The sequence below is a fragment of the Rana temporaria genome, chromosome 10 (assembly GCF_905171775.1).
Source record: "Rana temporaria chromosome 10, aRanTem1.1, whole genome shotgun sequence".
In the NCBI taxonomy this organism is placed as follows: domain Eukaryota; kingdom Metazoa; phylum Chordata; class Amphibia; order Anura; family Ranidae; genus Rana; species Rana temporaria.
In genome coordinates, this window is record NC_053498.1 from 81,247,222 (window position 1) to 81,264,005 (window position 16,784).

Consider the following 16,784-nt stretch of genomic DNA (forward strand, 5'->3'; position numbering starts at 1 on the left):
TCGGAAGCAATGAACTTCCTTTTTCTCAGCACGTCGTAGTGTTTTACATCACCGCGTTCTGATACAAACAGATTTTTAACTGATGGTGTGTAGCAGTGGTAGCCTGTCTATAGGGGGCACCCGGGCGCCGCCCCCCCCCCTCCTGAAGTCATAAAAAAAAAATGAAAAAAAAATGGGCCCTTTAAGGCCGGGTACTCACGACCAAACATGTATGGTGAAAGCGGTCCGTCGGACCGTTTTCACCATACATGTCTGCCAGAGGGCTTCTGTACGATGGTTGTACACACCATCGTACAGAAGTCCGCGTAAACTATACGCGGGGCGTGTCCGCGGTGTCGCCGCGTCGATGACGCGGTGTCGCCGCGACAATGACGCAGCGACGTGGGCGGCCCACCTTTAAAATGCTTCCACGCATGCGTCGAAGTCATTCGACGCATGCGAGGGACGGCGGGCGCCTGGACATGTACGGTAGGTCTGTACTGACGACCGTACATGTCCGAGCGGGCAGGATTCCAGCGGACTGTTTTAAAACAAGTCCAGGAATATTTGTCCGCTGGGAAAAGGCCCGGCGGGCAAATGTTTGCTGGAATTCGGCCCGCTCGCGCCCACACACGACCAAACATGTCTGCTGAAACTGGCCTGCGGACCAGTTTCAGCAGACATGTTTGGTCGTGAGTACGGGGCCTAAGACTTTAAAAATGTCGCTCTGCAGGGCTGCCCCCTCTGGCTCTCGCAAATAACATACATTCATGGATTGCATGAATGTATGTTATTGTGGCCAGCTGCCACTGGTCTATTCAGATGTCTGGACATAGGGCGCCGGCTATCTGAATAACGGCAGCTGGTTGGCTGTGCGGAAGTGCCTATCAGAGCCATGGCATGGCACAGTGGTGACAATTGATGGCACAGTGGCTGTGTTTGATGGCATGGCACAGTGGCTGCATTTGATGGCATGGAACAGTGGCTGCGTTTGATGGCATGGCACAGTGACTGCGTTTGATGGCATGGCACAGTGACTGCGTTTGATGGCATGGCACAGTGGTGCGAATTGATGGCATAGTGACTGCATTTGATGGCATGGCACAGTGGTGACAATTGATGGCATAGTGGCTGCATTTTATGGGCACAGTGAGGCTGCAATTTTTTTATTTTTTCATTTGCGCCCCCCCCAAAAAATTTTGAGCACCAGCCGCCACTGGTGTGTAGGCAAGACTGATGAAAGTCATCTTCATCGGATATCTGATGAAAAAATCCATTGGTTCGTTTTATAACAGAAGTCAATCATTAGATCAACTTAGGTCAAACAGATTGGGCCAAATCCAAAACTTTAATCTTCTTCTGGTTAAGCAATTCCTTTGTTGATTTGGATGTATGCTTTGGGTCTTTGTCATACTGAAAGATGAAATTCCTCTTCATGTTCAGCTTTCTAGCAGAAGCCTGAAGGTTTTGTGCCAATATTCACTGGTATTTGAAACTCTTCATCATTCCCTTTACCTTGACAAAGGCCCCTTTTCCAGCTGAAGAAAAACAGCCCCAAAGGATGATGCTCCCACCACCATGCTTCACTGTGGGTATGGTGTTTTTTTGGTGATGTGCAGTGTTGTTTTTCTGCCAAACATATCTTTTGGAAATATGGCCAAAAAGTTCAACCTTGGTTTTATCAGACCATAACACATTTTCCCACATGCTTTTGGGAGACTTTAGATGAGTTTTTACAAAATTTAGTCAGGCTTGGATGTTTTTCTTCATAAGAAAAGGCTTCCGTCTTGCCATTCTACCCCATAGCCCAGACATATGAAGAATACGGGAGATTTTTGTCACATGTACCACACAGCCAGTACTTGCCAGATATTCCTGCAGCTCCTTTAATGTTGCTGGAGGACTCTTGGCAGCCTCCCTAACCAGTTTTCTTCCCATCCTTTCATCAGTTTTTGAGGGACGTCCAGTTCTTGGTAATGTTACTGTTGTGCCATATTTTCTCCACTTGATGATGACTGTCTTCACTGCGTTCCATGGTATATCTAATACCCTAACAAAATTATTTTGTACCCTTCTTCTGACTGATACCTTTTTACAATGAGATCCCTCTGATGCTTTAGAAGCTCTCTGAGGACCATGGATTTTGCTGTAAGATGTGACTAAAGGAAATGTCAGGAAATACCTACTAGAACAGATGAACTTTATTTGGGGTTAATGAGAGGCACTTTAAATGATGGCAGGTGTGTACTGACTCCTATTTAACATGAGTTTCAATGTGATTGCTTAACCACTTAAGACCTGGACCATTATGCAGGTAAAGGACCATGCCCCTTTTTGCGATTCGGCACTGCGTCGCTTTAACTGACAATTGCGCGGTCGTGCGGCCTGGCTCCGAAACAAAATTGGCGTCCATTTTTTTCCCAGAAATAGAGCTTTCTTTTGGTGGTATTTGATCACCTCTGCGTTTTTTAGTTTTTGCGCTATAAAAAAAAATAGAGTGACAATTTTGAAAAAAATTCAATATTTTTTACTTTTTGCTATAATAAATCTCCCCCGAAAATATATAAAAAAGCGTTTTTTTCCTCAGTTTAGGCCAATACGTATTCTTCTACCTATTTTTGGTAAAAAAAAAAATCGCAATAAGTGTTTATCGATTGGTTTGCAAAAAATGTTATAGCGTTTACAAAATAGGGGATAGTTTATGATTTATATCAATATATATCACATAGTTTTGTGTGTTTTGTGATTCAAACATTTGTTTCACACGGTTTAGAGGTAGCGCGATTTATATTTTTCTCACTGATTGTTTTTTGTATCTATAGCAGGCCCGGATCCAGGAGCGCTGTGACTCAGAGTAGGGCCCCCATGACTGGGTTATCAGTGAAAATTAACCATTGGCTGTGAGGGGTTGAGGGGGAGGAGAGAGGAGGTCATAAAAGGGGCTGTTCCCGCCCCTGGGCAAGCACAGCGAGCTGAAAAGTTCCCACCCACCCTCCCTTGTTTTTTCATATCTTGTGGTCATGTAGGTCATGTTGTACGTCAGTGTTGTGTTGTGTATGTTGGTTTGTGTTTTGTTTCATCCATAGGTTCAGCGAGGTTGTCGTGGTTTTGGTCTCTGCGGGTGAAGGAGGAGCCGGAAAATAAGGGAGTTAAGACCTGTCGGTGACAGGAAAAAGGATGGTGCCCAGATAACGGAGGTTACCTGGAGGGAACGGTATGGTGCACTGCGGTCGGGAGGGTCTCTGAGCACGCATCGGCTTGAGGCCTGACAGAAGGGCACGAGAGACCGCAGTGCAATTGAGGAGTTAATTGTATATATATGTTTATATATATACAGGGTTTGAGTTTGTGTATATATATGTTTATATATATTTATAGTGTTACAGTTACAGGCTTTCGCCTGCAGAGACCAACGTCAGTTAGTTATAGGACAGGTGTGTTGTTTACGTTAAAATTGTTAAATTATTATCTTTAATAAAAATAAGGCTGCTACGGCCTATTATTTTACCCAACAACTGGTGTGGTCTCCATTTAATGGGAAGAAGGTTGGTTTTGGGTAGTAGGGGTAATAATACGGTTTAATTGCACATCTGTTATACCATAGTCATGTTTACATGGTAATCGCAGCTCTCGGATTGAATAGACTGTGATTTCATTGCAGTTTTTCTTTCTTTCACCCACACTGCAAGGGTTAACTGCTAGGGGAGAGTAAAAACACTTTAACTTAACTGATCCACCGCTCCCCTGGCAGATGGCGCTCCTATGGTTTGCTGTCCCTTGGCATCATCATGTCCAATGCAAGGCTACTGACCCTGAATTGATCTTGATAATGTTGGGACCTCAGGTGTATGGTGTAAATTTACTTCCCGCTACCACGGTTTGCAGGAAAGAAATTCACTAGATTACCCCATCAACACAGACAGTGCTGACAGGGGAATTCCTCCTGCTGAGTAATTGTCTGCTATAGCAGCCGCTAGCGATGCGGTAATTTTTTTTGGGGGGGCAGCAAACAGTACCAGTACCTGGTCAGTCGGTTGGGTCTGGAGCACTTACCCCATCTATGGTGGGCAGCGCTTCTCCCAGGCTTCACTGGTGGCTTCTCCTGCTCAGCGGCGGTGGCTTCCTCTTCCCCTGCTCTCCACGGGCATCGTGGCAGCTTTCGTTTCCTCCCTCCTCCTCCCCAATTGGGACTCTTCTCTTTTTGGCCAATCGGAAAATGGTCTTAAACCCGCTTCTGATTGGCTAGATTGAGGATCAGTGTTTCAATAGTGAATATTAATTTGCTGTTGTAACACCTGGGTGGGTTCGTAGCGCAATGCTCTGCACCATGAGCCCACCCTATTTTGAAGCCTCTAATCAGGTGCTTAAAAAAAACAACCCTGCCGCTGTAATTCATGCGCCCGGCGTCCGTAAAAGGGCTGAATGCATGAATAGGGGGTGGCGGCCGTGAATTGGATAGAGCATGGGGGTGGTGGCCGTGGATAGAGGGGGAGGAGCTCGGGCACCCCTAATGGACAGGCTGCCACTGGGTTTGAATCTCGGACGGTTCAGCAGGATTCAAACTGTGTATGGCCACTTTAGACCACTGGAGCATGGGGGAGAGGATCCTGTGGGGATCGGTCTAACAGCTTGGAGGAGTGGAGGATTGGTTAAGTATATCTTCTTTTTTTATATCCTCCAGACCTAAACAAGCAATTAACCCTTGCTGTATATAGGCACAGCCCCACTACAATGGATTATTTTTACGTTTCCCAGAGCCGGACTCTAACCCCCTTCCTCCTCACTGCTGACTTATATGTTGCATTTTGCATGGAACCGAATTTCATGTTTTTGTTAGCATTATTGGCACACAAAAACAGAACAATCTTAGAAATCAATACAAAAAAACGCCAAGGAAGTAAATGTGTGGAGATCTTCAGGGAATAAGTTTACAAACATTAAGATCATTCAGATTATTAGGAGTAGGCAGGAAATAATTGAAATATAATGTGGAATATATGATTTTACGCTTTGTCCATAAATTTTGTTTCAAGAACATTATGAAAGCGGTGTTCCACCCAAAAATTTTACTTCCTCTTTTAGGAAACCTCCCCCCCTCTGGTGTCACATTTGGCACCTTTCAGGGGGGAAGGAAGGGTCAGATACTTGTGTAAACCCAGGTATTTGCTCCCACTTCCAGGCAGAGATCGCTGCGGTGACCTACGCCACATCCGGCGCCTACTTCGCCCCCCTGCTGTTTTCTGGGAGACACACAGGTCCCAGACGACAGCAGGGACCAGTGGGAACGCACAGCGCGGCTCGTGCATGTGCAGTAGGAAACCAGGAAGTGAAGCCGCAAGCCTTCGGGTGAGTACATCACAGGCACCCAGGAAAAATAAGTGTCTTAATATTAAAAGTCAGCAGCTGCAGTATTTGTAGCTGCTGACTTTGATTTTTTTGGCGGAACTCCGATTTAAGTTTTCAAGGAAATATAAAGACGTTATCCATACAATCTTAACAGTACATTTATGAATATATCACTAGCCCTGCACAGAGGGTAGTACACCACAAAGGCAAATCAAAATGTAGAAAACCATAGTAATCAAATAAACAGTGATATACCTTTCCCCCTCCTTCCCCATATATCTTTTATTAACATTTCAAAAGTTCCTGTTAGAGATATCATTATTTAACCAGGTGAAAATTTGATAGGCTGAAGTCTCTGTAGACTATGGCCCGGATTCTCGTACCTCGGCGCATAGTTATGCCGGCGTAGCGTATCGAATATACGCTACGCTGACGTTGCGCAGAGCGGCGAGCACAGTATTCACAAAGCACTTGCTCCCAACGTTGCGCCAGCGTAACGTAAAGTCTTTGGCGTAAGCTGGCCTAATTCAAAGTAGGTGGAAGTGGGCGTGATCCATTTAAATGAACCGTGACCCCATGCAAATGATGGGCCGAACAAACGGCGCATGCGTCGTCCCGTGGACGCATCCCAGTGTGCATGCTCAGAATCACGTCGGAAATACTCCCTAAAATACGTCGAATCACTGCTTACGATGTAAACGTAACCTACGCCCAGCTCTAGTCACGTACTGCTACGTAAACGACGTAAAATACGACAGCTGTTCCCTGGTCCATACCTTAACATGACTTACACCTGCTTTATGAGGCTTAGCTTTACGCCGGACGTACGACTTACGTAAACCGCGTATTTTAATGCGCCGGGCGCAAGTACGTTCGTGAATTTGCGTATCTCACTCATTTGCATATTCGAATCGTAAATCAATGGGAGCGCCCCTTGCGGCCAGCATAAATATGCGCCCAGAATACGACGGCATAGGAAACTTACGTCGGTCGTAGGAAGCCTATTTTCAGGCGTATCTAGTTCTATGGGCACGGCGCACAGATACGACGGTGCACATTGACACTTACGCGTAAGTGCTATGAGATTTCGGGCCTATAAGTATTAGTGGGATCGATGTGTGTGTATCTCTAATCCGGCATAATGAAATGTGAAGGGGAATATCGTATCCTTTAGAGAAGCTTGAGGGGCTTGAGTAGCAACCAAGTGGTAGTGTAGGAGTCTACAATATCTGATGATGTAGTAAAAAAGAAAGGCGTAGGAAAATGGAAAATGCTAATCTTGGTGTGTTTGCTTAATACCTTCATAATATCTTCTTTGTCAAAGTGCTAGTGAAAGTATATATGGGGGGAGAGGTCTGGGACAAGTAACATTTTTGGTTTGCTTGCTGGATAAAGGAAACAAGCCTGCAAAAGAAAAAAAAACGAATGCAGCCGCCACCTCAAAGGACTGGTAAGCGGCAATATATTACATTTTTAATCTTGCGGTTGCATATTCATTGAACGCTACTTATTTAAATATATGTAAGCCAAAACTTGTTTTTATTTTGGACAGAATGTGGAGGTTTTAATTTGTTAATGGTTTAAATCTCTGTCCATGGAGTCATAACTATGTATTTATTAAAAAAAAAAAAGTTACATTACCACAATTTTTTTTTTTTTTTGCAGCTTCGTTATAAAGACCTTCATCATTATGCATCACAGAAGTGCACCGTTTGCACTCAACCTTTACCCGCACCCCGAACTTGGGTACTACGAAGGCGGCCGTGATCTTTTTACCTTTGTGACAGTGGCTTCTTCTCATATTATGCGCACGCTACAGAGACCAAAAAAAAGTCGGCCCACTAAAAGGAAAGTAAATCACCGCCGATTCCTACAAAACCAGATATGCAGGTCAGTACTAATACTGTTACAATATTTGTTTTTTGTTAACTGTACCAGTTTTTATTGGTGGTAATTTTGACAAACAGACATTTTATTCTTCAGCACTTATGTGCATTTTTCTATTTTTTCAGCACAAATGTCACACTTACCTGCTCTGTGCAATAGTTTTGCATAGATCAGCCACGATCTTTTTCTTTTTGGGTTCCTCTTCCCCCCCTACCGAGTGCCCCCAATAGGAAGCCTCTTTCTATGAGTGCTTTCAAGCAGGCTAGCTCCTGGGCTGCGCTCCTGTACATGGACATTGTCCATTCACACACAGAGCATGGCTTGGCCCCGCCCCCACGCTCTCCCCTCATTAGCTCACTGGCTGTGATTGACAGCAGCAGGAGCCAATGGCTCCCACCGCTTTGTGAGCCAGTAAGGAGAGAGAGACCCAGAAGAGCCACTGCTCTCATGCACATTGCTGGATTGAGAAGGGGCTCAAGTAAGTATTAGGGGGGCTGGGGAAGCTGTGCCCAGAAGGTTTTTTACCGTAATGCATTAAAACAGAGTTCCACCCATAAAATTGAACTTATGCTGATTGAATTCGCCCCCCCCCCCCGCTACATTTGGCACCTTTCAGGGAGAGGGGGAGCAGATACCTGTCAAATCCAGGTATCTGCTCCCACTTCCGGGAACAGATCGCCGCACATTATGTGGTGAACTACGTAATGTCCGGCCCCTACTCCTTCCCCCCAATGCCTTCTGGGAGACGCACAGGACCATTCAGTGTGACTCGTGCAGGCGCAGTAGGAAAAGTCTGCAGTATTTATAGCTATTGACTTAATTATTTTTTTACCAAGCCAGAATTCCACTTTAAAGGAAAAAACGTCTGCCTTTAGAACCACTTTAAAAACGAAATTCACAAAGTTAGAACATTATTTTCAAAAAGTTAGTTATTGTCAGTCCAATTGGATTTGAAATTGCAGGCACAGATAAACTAAAGATCCCTGGGCCAGATTCTCATAGAATCGGCGTTGGCGTAGTGTAAGCCATTTACACCACCCCACCGCAACTTACTGGAGCAAGTGCCGTATTCTCCAAGCACTTGCTCCGTAATTTGCGGCGGCGTAGTGTAAATGGCCCGGCGTATAGCCGCGTAATTCAAAGGGGGCGGCTTGTATTCAAATTAAGCGCGCCCCCGCGCCAATCGAAATGCGCATGCGCCGGGTGGAAAAATAGCCCAGTGCGCATGCTCCAGCTCACGACGGAAAACATCAATGACGCCGACGTGAGCGTCATTGACGTAAAGTCGTATTCGTGAACGACTTAGTAAAACGACGTAACCGACGGAAAAAGACGACGCTGACCCGACGCCATACTTAACATGGCATACGGCGGACTGGCGTAAGGTTACCCCTCATATAGCAGGGGTAACCTTACGCTTACGGAAACGACGTAAACGACGACGACGCGGTGGCAAATTTGTTTGGGAATCGGCGTATCAGGCTCATTTGCATAGTCAAATGAGAACTGAACGTAAACGCCACCTAGCGGCCAGCGTCGAATTACATCTAAGATCCGACGGTGTAAGTGACTGTCGGATCTACGCCGTATCTATGCGAAAATGATTCTAGGAAGCACTCGCATAGATTCCCGGGGCCTAAAACAGAGATACAACGGTGTTTCCTGAGATACACCGTCGTAACTCTTCTGAGAATCTGGCCCCCTGTCTTTGTGCTAAAACTGTGCTAACTGTTTCTTTACCAGAAAGACGAGTAAGTAACATTAAAAGCATAATTTAATGAGGCAAAGTCAGTAACCTTGGCTACCTATCACAATTAATTTCTTCACCAATTGAACTTAAGTAAACAGAAATGTGATTGGTTGCTATGGGGTAGTTTAGTTTAAGCATCATCACTCCAGCTTGGCTTAATGAAAAAGCATAAATGATTTTCTTAAAGTGGTAGTAAAGCCTAAGGACAGCCAAGATTCAAATTGTTAATGGGCAGGCTGAATGTACCAAGCTGATCAAACGATCAACTTGGGTAAACCAGCCTGCCGGACCCCCTTGCAATTATTGCTAGCAGCTGCTATAGCTGCTAGTGATAATCATTGTCTTCTCCTGCCTCTAGCTTCCCCCGCCTGCCCCGTGAGTAAACAATTTTTCAGCAGGAGGAATTCCCCTGTTAACATTGTCTGTGTTGATGGAAGAATCGTGGATTTATTTCAGGAAAGTGTATGGCCAGCCTAACTCGAACTAGTCTAAAAATAAATGTTTCCTCCTCCTTTTTATCCTGCACACCCTGCATAAAAAAGATCTGTATACCTTTTTTAAATTGGTTTTCGGTCTGGTCACATGATCCTGCAGCTCTGGCTCCCCTGTGTGAGGGAGCACTCTACAGTGGCTGGGAATTCAAGGAACTTTGATGTCACCCATAGGCTTCCATGGCCCATGTTTTGTTGGCGCTCCCTCCTCTTCCCTGAAGCAGCTGCTCACTGACACAGGGAAGCAGGAGCTGCTAGATTACGTAACCAGGCCAGATTAAAAAAAAAAGTAAGTACATAGATCTTTTTTATACAGACTATGCAGGACAGGTGGGAGTGGGAGGTAGAGAACATTTTTAAGAATAGTTGGAGTATCAGGCTTTTCTTCCACTTTATTGTACTTAAAGGCATGAGGCGAAAGCTGCCCAGTCTGGCCTTTTTTGAAGATTAAATAATCCTATAACAAAAGAAGGCCATGGCTACCACCTTCCATCAGTGTCAATTAAAGCTATTCACCAACCCTCCATTTTATTACCAGATATCTGTTCATGCTGGCCAGCTACCTCTATTCAGACAAGAAACTTCCACGGCTGTCTGAATACCCAAACAGTGACTTCAACTGATTGCACCTGATTGAGTTGGGTGGTGCCGACAGGTCCACCAATGGCTCAGATTGGGCGATTCTGCAAAAATTTGCCAAAATGTAAGCCATGTATGGCCAGATTAAGCCATCCATAGACAGATCAAAATTTGGCCAGTTAACCCCTTCCATACAGGGCATTTTCACCCCCTTCCTGCCCAGACCAATTTTTAGTTTTCAGCGCTGTTGCACTTTGAATGACAATTGCGTGGTCATGCAACACTGTACCCAAACTAAATCTTTATGTTTTTTCCCCCCCACAAATAGAGCTTTCGTTTGGTGGTATTTGATCATCTCTGCGGTTTTTATTTTTTGCGCTATAAACAAAAGAAGAGCAACGATTTTTTAAAAACATACAATATTTTTTACTTTTTTATTTAATAAATATCATTTTTTTTTAAAATCGCAATAATCGTAATATTGATTGGTTTGCGCAAAAGTTATAGCGTCTACAAAATAGGTGATAGATTTATGGCATTTTTATTTTATACATTTTTTTACTAGTATTGGCGGCGATCTGTGATTTTTTTATTGTGACCGTGACATTGCAGCGAACACATCGGACACTTTTGACACGTTTTTGGGACCATTTGCATTTATACATCGATAAGTGCTATAAATATGCACTATTACTGTGTAAATGTGACTGGCAGGGAAGGGGTTAACCACTAGGGGGCGCTGAAGGGGTTAAAATGTTCCCTAAAGTGTGTTCCAACTGTAGGGGGCGGGGACTCACAAGGGGAGTAGACGGATGCGTCTTCCTCTGTACTGGGAACACAGCATTGGTCTCCTCACCGCTGACAGGAGGTGGATCTGTGTTTTTACACACACAGATCCACACTCCTGCCATGATCACCGGCAATTGCGGATGCCCGGCGGCAATTGTGGCCGCTGGGCACCCGCGCCGGGTCACGAGCGGTGCCGGCGGCGTGCACGCGCCCTAAATCGCCAGGAACAAAGGACGTCATATGACGTCCACCAGGATCGAGGGAGGGTTCCTGGCGGCGTCATTTTACAATGTGCCGGTAAGGGAGGGGTTAAGCAGGAACCCTGTTGAATTTAGATCCACGTATGGGCAGGCTTGTTGTACTGAAGTCATTCCATTGACTTTAGTACAACCAGCCTGTTGGATATTTTTGTGCGATCACTGCCAGCAGCTATAACCTCAAGAAATGATCATTGTATTCTGACAGAGGGGAAAACTCTGCTGTAACTCTGCATTTGGGTCTGTTCTCTGCTGTTAGAATACAATAATTCCACAGGAGGGATTCCCCTATCAACACTGAATGTATTGATGGGGGGAATTAAGCAATATTCTTCTTTCAATTCATGGTTGAAGGAAAGAAAATTGGTTAATGTATGGCCTGCCTTAGGCTAAAGAAGTAGCATGTAGTAGTATCTGAACAAATGATATTCACAGCACTGTGCAATCATATAAAAATTGATTGCTACTACCCGTTGTTATATAACTTACTCTGTATGAATCCATTTGTTCCATTTGTTTATTGACCATTTGGTACTCCAAGACATTAGCCTAGGGCTATGGGGGCGATTACATTTTTTTTTGCTATTGAGAGATTTAACTGCTTGTTCACAGTTATCTCCTTAGCATCACATTGAATTTGTCATCTCCCGGTAGCAAACTTTATTTGCCTAAAATTTTAATAAAGTGAAGAAGGTTTACTACAATTAAATATCTTGTCAATTGCAAACAAAGCACTTTTCACAAAGAAAGTCGTAAAAAAAAACATAGGGCCAGATCCACGTAGCCTGGCGCATTGTTGTAACTTACAGCGCATTTTCCTTATCCTGAAAGAATTTACGCCGTAAGTTACGGCGGTGTAGTGTAACTTTGGCGGCGTAAGGATGCGCAATTCAAATGGATGAGATGGGGGCGTGTTTTATGTTAATACGTCGTGACCCGACGTAAATTAATTTTTTTCTGAACGGCACATGCGCTGTCCGTGGGGGTATCCCAGTGCGCATGCTCGAAATTAACCTGCAACAAGCCAATGCTTACGACGTGAACGTCATTCTACGCAAAGCCCTATTCGCGAACGACTTACGCAGACGACGTAAAATTTTCAAAATTTGACGCGGGAACGACGTCCATACGTAACATAGGATACGCCTCATATAGCAGGGGTAACTATACGCCGAAAAAAGCCTTACGGAAAAGACGTAAAAAAATGCGCCGGCCGGACGTACGTTCGTGGATCGCCGTATCTAGCTAATTTGCATACTCGACGCGGAAATCGACGGAAACGCCACCTAGCGGCCAGCGTAAAAATGCACCTTAGATCCGACGGTGTACTAAGACGTACGCCAGTCGGATCTAGCACAGCTTCAGGCGTATCTTGTTTTGTGGATACAAAACAAAGATATGCTGGAGCAAAGTAGAAGTTACGCGGCGTATCAATAGATACGCCAGCGTAACTTCTTTGTGGATCTGGCCCAAGATTTTTAAAAAGTAATAAAAGTAAAAGCTGTTAGAATACTTAAAAAAAAACTTATTTTTTTCTCTCTGTACTAATTATCTCTACAGGAAATACGCCATCATAGAAGCTGCCACACATCAACTTGCAACTTCAATTTTCTCGCAGGAAGCCGCAGTAGAAGCACCAACAAATAAAAATATGGATTCTAAGGCTTCCAAAAAAAGCAGTGACTCACCCACAGAGACTCGGAAAGACAGAGCGCTACCAAACGTATTAAATATCTCCACCAACCTCTCCAAGCTCCCTGAAGTATGCCTTGGTGACAGCACCTTTCTAGGTGTGGCAGAAGCGTACCGGGTTCCAGATGCAAATTCCAAAGTAGGCGTAACCATGGACACTTTGGCTTATGTTTCTGATGAGGTTGGCACAGTTGAGAGTCTTTTTGATGATATCATAACTGAAGATGACATCATTGCTTCTTCTTATAGCATATGCCATCCAAGGCCTCCGTCCTTACAGCAGGGTCCAGAAAAGGATGAGGAACTTGAAAGATATTTAGAAACCGGATTAATATATTATGACAACCACATATCCTCTTGGCTTCCAGAGTCTTTAAGTAGAGCTGTCCATCAGTTACCTTTCCTTCAAAGGACACCCAGTACCATAGAGTACAAAGATGAAAGTGCACATGATTACCTGTTGGACAATTTGAGTGATGTACAGACTGGGCTCGATGATAATATATTGGACAACAGGGAAATATGCTTTGCTAGCAACCAAGGATATCAGAATGATAACCAATATGGTGAAGATTGTTTTGCAGACGAGTCGGATTGGTCAGTCCTTCTAACAAAGCAAGGAACAAACAAATGGATTACCTCACCAGAAAGCCTCATTTTAGGTAAAATGCTGGAACCAAAAGGGAGACAACACAATGAAAATAAGGTTGTAGACTCAAGTGTATCATGCGCAGGTGCAATGGAGCACAATATGTACCAAGAACTTTGCTTATGTCCTCAGGAAAATGAAAATTGTATGTGTAGTTTTTGGTGAGATAAATGTATTTTCTAATATTTAAAGAGGGAATAAAAAAAAAAAGCTAAATTTATTTCACATTTATATATTTTCACGGGGAAAATGCTGAACTGTAATATTTAATAATCTTCCTTTATATTAATTTCCTATTACCTCGTGCACAGCGGTAGAGGATTCAATTCAGAATCACATCAGGGAGCCCGTGTTCACTGCGCAGAAAGAGAGAAGGCGAAAAAAGTTGAAGGAATGTGCAACTTCTTAAAGGGCACCCAAAATCAAGAAGTCAAAATTTGCTATGTTAAAGGGAACATTTATAGCAGAAAGAGTAGTATCCTGAAAAAAAAAAATTCTTGTTTTGAATCTCTCCTGAAAAGTAGCCGTGCATTTTCTGTGCCTTGAGCCTCATAACTGTATATCTGCAGTGTGAGATTATTTAAGGCGCTGTGCCTCCGACTGCTAAAATGTAATTTGGCAATGGCACAGTTGTCCTGCTCACTGTTCTGCTTGATGGAGAATATTGTAGAGAAGCATGTCCCTTTTCTGATGTATTAATTCTTTGGATCTGTGCTCTCTGAACCGCTAGCACTGCTGCTTGATTATTCTTCATCAGATCTCCAGTAATAAGGGGGGGGGGGGGGGGTGATTGGAAAGCAAAACCCTGCTCCAGCTTCAACAATGAGGCACAGGGGTTGATTTACTAAAGGTAAATTGGCTGTTCACTTTTCAAGGGAGTTTTCCCCAGAGCTTAGTGAATGTGGTGAAATTTCACTTTGCAAAGAATACCCAATCATGTGAAAGGAATATGAAAAAAAAAAAAAAGAAGTATGTTTGCTTGCACATGGTTGGATAAGGGAAGTCAGCAGAGCTTCACCTCATTTGCGAAGCTTTAGGGAAATTTCTAGGGCTGTGGAAATTAACTTTTAATTCCTTGATTAATCGTTAATTTTTTCTATCGATCAAAATTATTTTGATCGGTACTCACCTCTACGCCGGCTTCCGGATCTTCAGGGAGTTCTGTCGGAGATTCGGTGACGTCACAGACACCGGCGGGGCTTGCCGTGTCCATCTGAAGGGCTCCTCTGCTGTGCCTTCATATCTGCATGCCAGCAGGACCTTACTATCTGCCACACGCAAGGGCTGTTACACTTCCCTCTATCAACCTGGGATTCTACAGCCATTCACTGGGAGTTGTGATAGTTCCCTTCACGGGACATCTACATGCCAACGGACTGTGTTAACCCCTCCTGATCTGGATTCAGCAGTGGTATCGTTGTACACATTTTTATACCAGTATCATACTTAGCTACATGTTTTTATGACTGCTTTTGCTACCGTTTGGTATTACTCGCACCATTTTTACAGTTTATGTAGCTACATCGATTTTATCTCCAGTGCAATGTTTATTTTGTTCCCTACTTGAAGACTATAAAAGTTTTAATGCTATTCCCATTTTTTGTATCCCGTTATCCATTTTTCCAGCGGTTGGTAGCTGCTAAAAGTAGTTGAATCTGTATGTGCGTTATAATTAATCGAAATTAGTCGATTAATCGATTTAATTTTTTTTTTTATCGAACACGAAAATTGTAATCAGTAACAGCCCTAGAAAATTCTCTTGCAAAGTGAAAAACCTATTTTCCTTTACTAATTCAACCCTATGGTATGGAACATGGCATGGCAAGCCACCTACTGATATTATAGGTGACTGGTTCTTTGTCTTCTGCTTGACTTTTTTGAGCATAACTTTTACAGTTCAAGTTCCCATTAGGTGTCCATTTAAACCCAGTGAATTTATTGCAAGATTAATAAATTGAAGCTCACTCTTCAAACCAAAGTATTTACATAGCAAAAAGGGTTTGAGAATATTCTTGCTTCAAACTATAGAGTACATTTTGATAGGGGAATATTGATTTCTAACTTAAAATTTAATTTTTGTTTGCAAAAATAAAATAAAAGTCCTCTCCAGTAAGGCCTGGGTCACACTAGGGCAAATGCTGATGTCAGAATTGCATGACAAGGAAAATAGCATCGTTTTCAATTGTAACTGTTCACATTGAGTTGTGATGCAGGTTTGGGGAAGGGTCCCATGCTACTTTGGTGCAATGTAGTGGGATTTTGTGGTCCATAGACTTTAATGGAAATGCATCATAAACGCATGTACATGCATTTTTGGTGTGTTTTTGCTGAACTATTGTCCTTCCTGACAGGACAGTAGTGATAGTAGTAAAAGTTGTAATTATAGTAGACAGAAAAATTACATACAGAAACACAGAGCAGTCAAATTGCATTGCAATCACCCATCACTTGCACTGAGAATAGCAACCACTCGCTCAGTATAATTGCAGCTGAAATTGCATTAAAACTGATCGCAACGAGGCGTTATATAAAATTGCAGTTGTTTTAACAATTGTAATTAAAGACACAACTGTATTGAATAACTTGAGTGGCCTGCACATAGCCCGGACCTCAACTGAACATTTGAACTGAAATGCCGGCACTGGTGAAAAAGTCTTTCCAGAAAACTGGAGGTTACCTTGGTGTGCACAGTCTCTTGCATTAGGGTGTGCACCCCAAAGCTCTAACACATATGTGTTTGACATATTTACCGGCCTCTTACCCACTCTCCATCCTGAAACAATGGGAGGAAGGGGGAGCAAGGGAGCACACTCAGGACCCAAGGAACAGAAGGAAGAGGAACAGGGAAAGGAGGGGTGGCATATATTAGTACCGATCCCCTATATTTTCCTCCTGTGGCAGCTGAATGTTTACAAAAGGCAGAGGAGGAGAAGCCTACTTTTCAGCTGCTGCAGGAGGAAAATACAGATTGGTTCCACTAAATTCAACCCCCACCACCTCTCCTGTCCAGTTTCGGCAAGGAAGGATTGCAGTTTACCTATCACATGTCCACCATTGACAGGTTGCCAACTCCAGGATTAGGGTGTGCCCAGGCACACCTGCCCCCCCCCCCCCTCTGTGCACGCCTATGGGAGGTTGTAATAACCTTTAAAAGACAACACATAATAACACTTGTGGTTTTGGAACAGGGTGTCCAAACAACCTCATATTGATGTGATGGTCACAAACTTTTGACCATATAGTATATAATAGGAGAATTTGTTGTTGGAGGAAAAAGTGGACTTTCTAGGCACTAATCGTTGACATTTTATTGACGCAATCCCAAAAAGGGCTATTGAATCAACATTACAGTAAGCATTTGTAAA

General features: G+C 43.6%; 1 protein-coding gene across 1 annotated transcript; it reads left to right on the forward strand.

Annotated features, from left to right (window-relative positions):
* The first annotated feature begins 6,994 nt into the window (after positions 1–6,994).
* On the forward strand, positions 6,995–13,639 carry C10H19orf85 (chromosome 10 C19orf85 homolog). The gene is made up of 2 exons (XM_040326908.1): positions 6,995–7,215; positions 12,639–13,639. Exons 1-2 carry the CDS (start codon positions 7,016–7,018, stop codon positions 13,582–13,584), a joined length of 1,146 nt encoding a protein of 381 aa, XP_040182842.1. The 5' UTR covers positions 6,995–7,015; the 3' UTR covers positions 13,585–13,639.
* Positions 13,640–16,784: the final 3,145 nt, after the last annotated feature.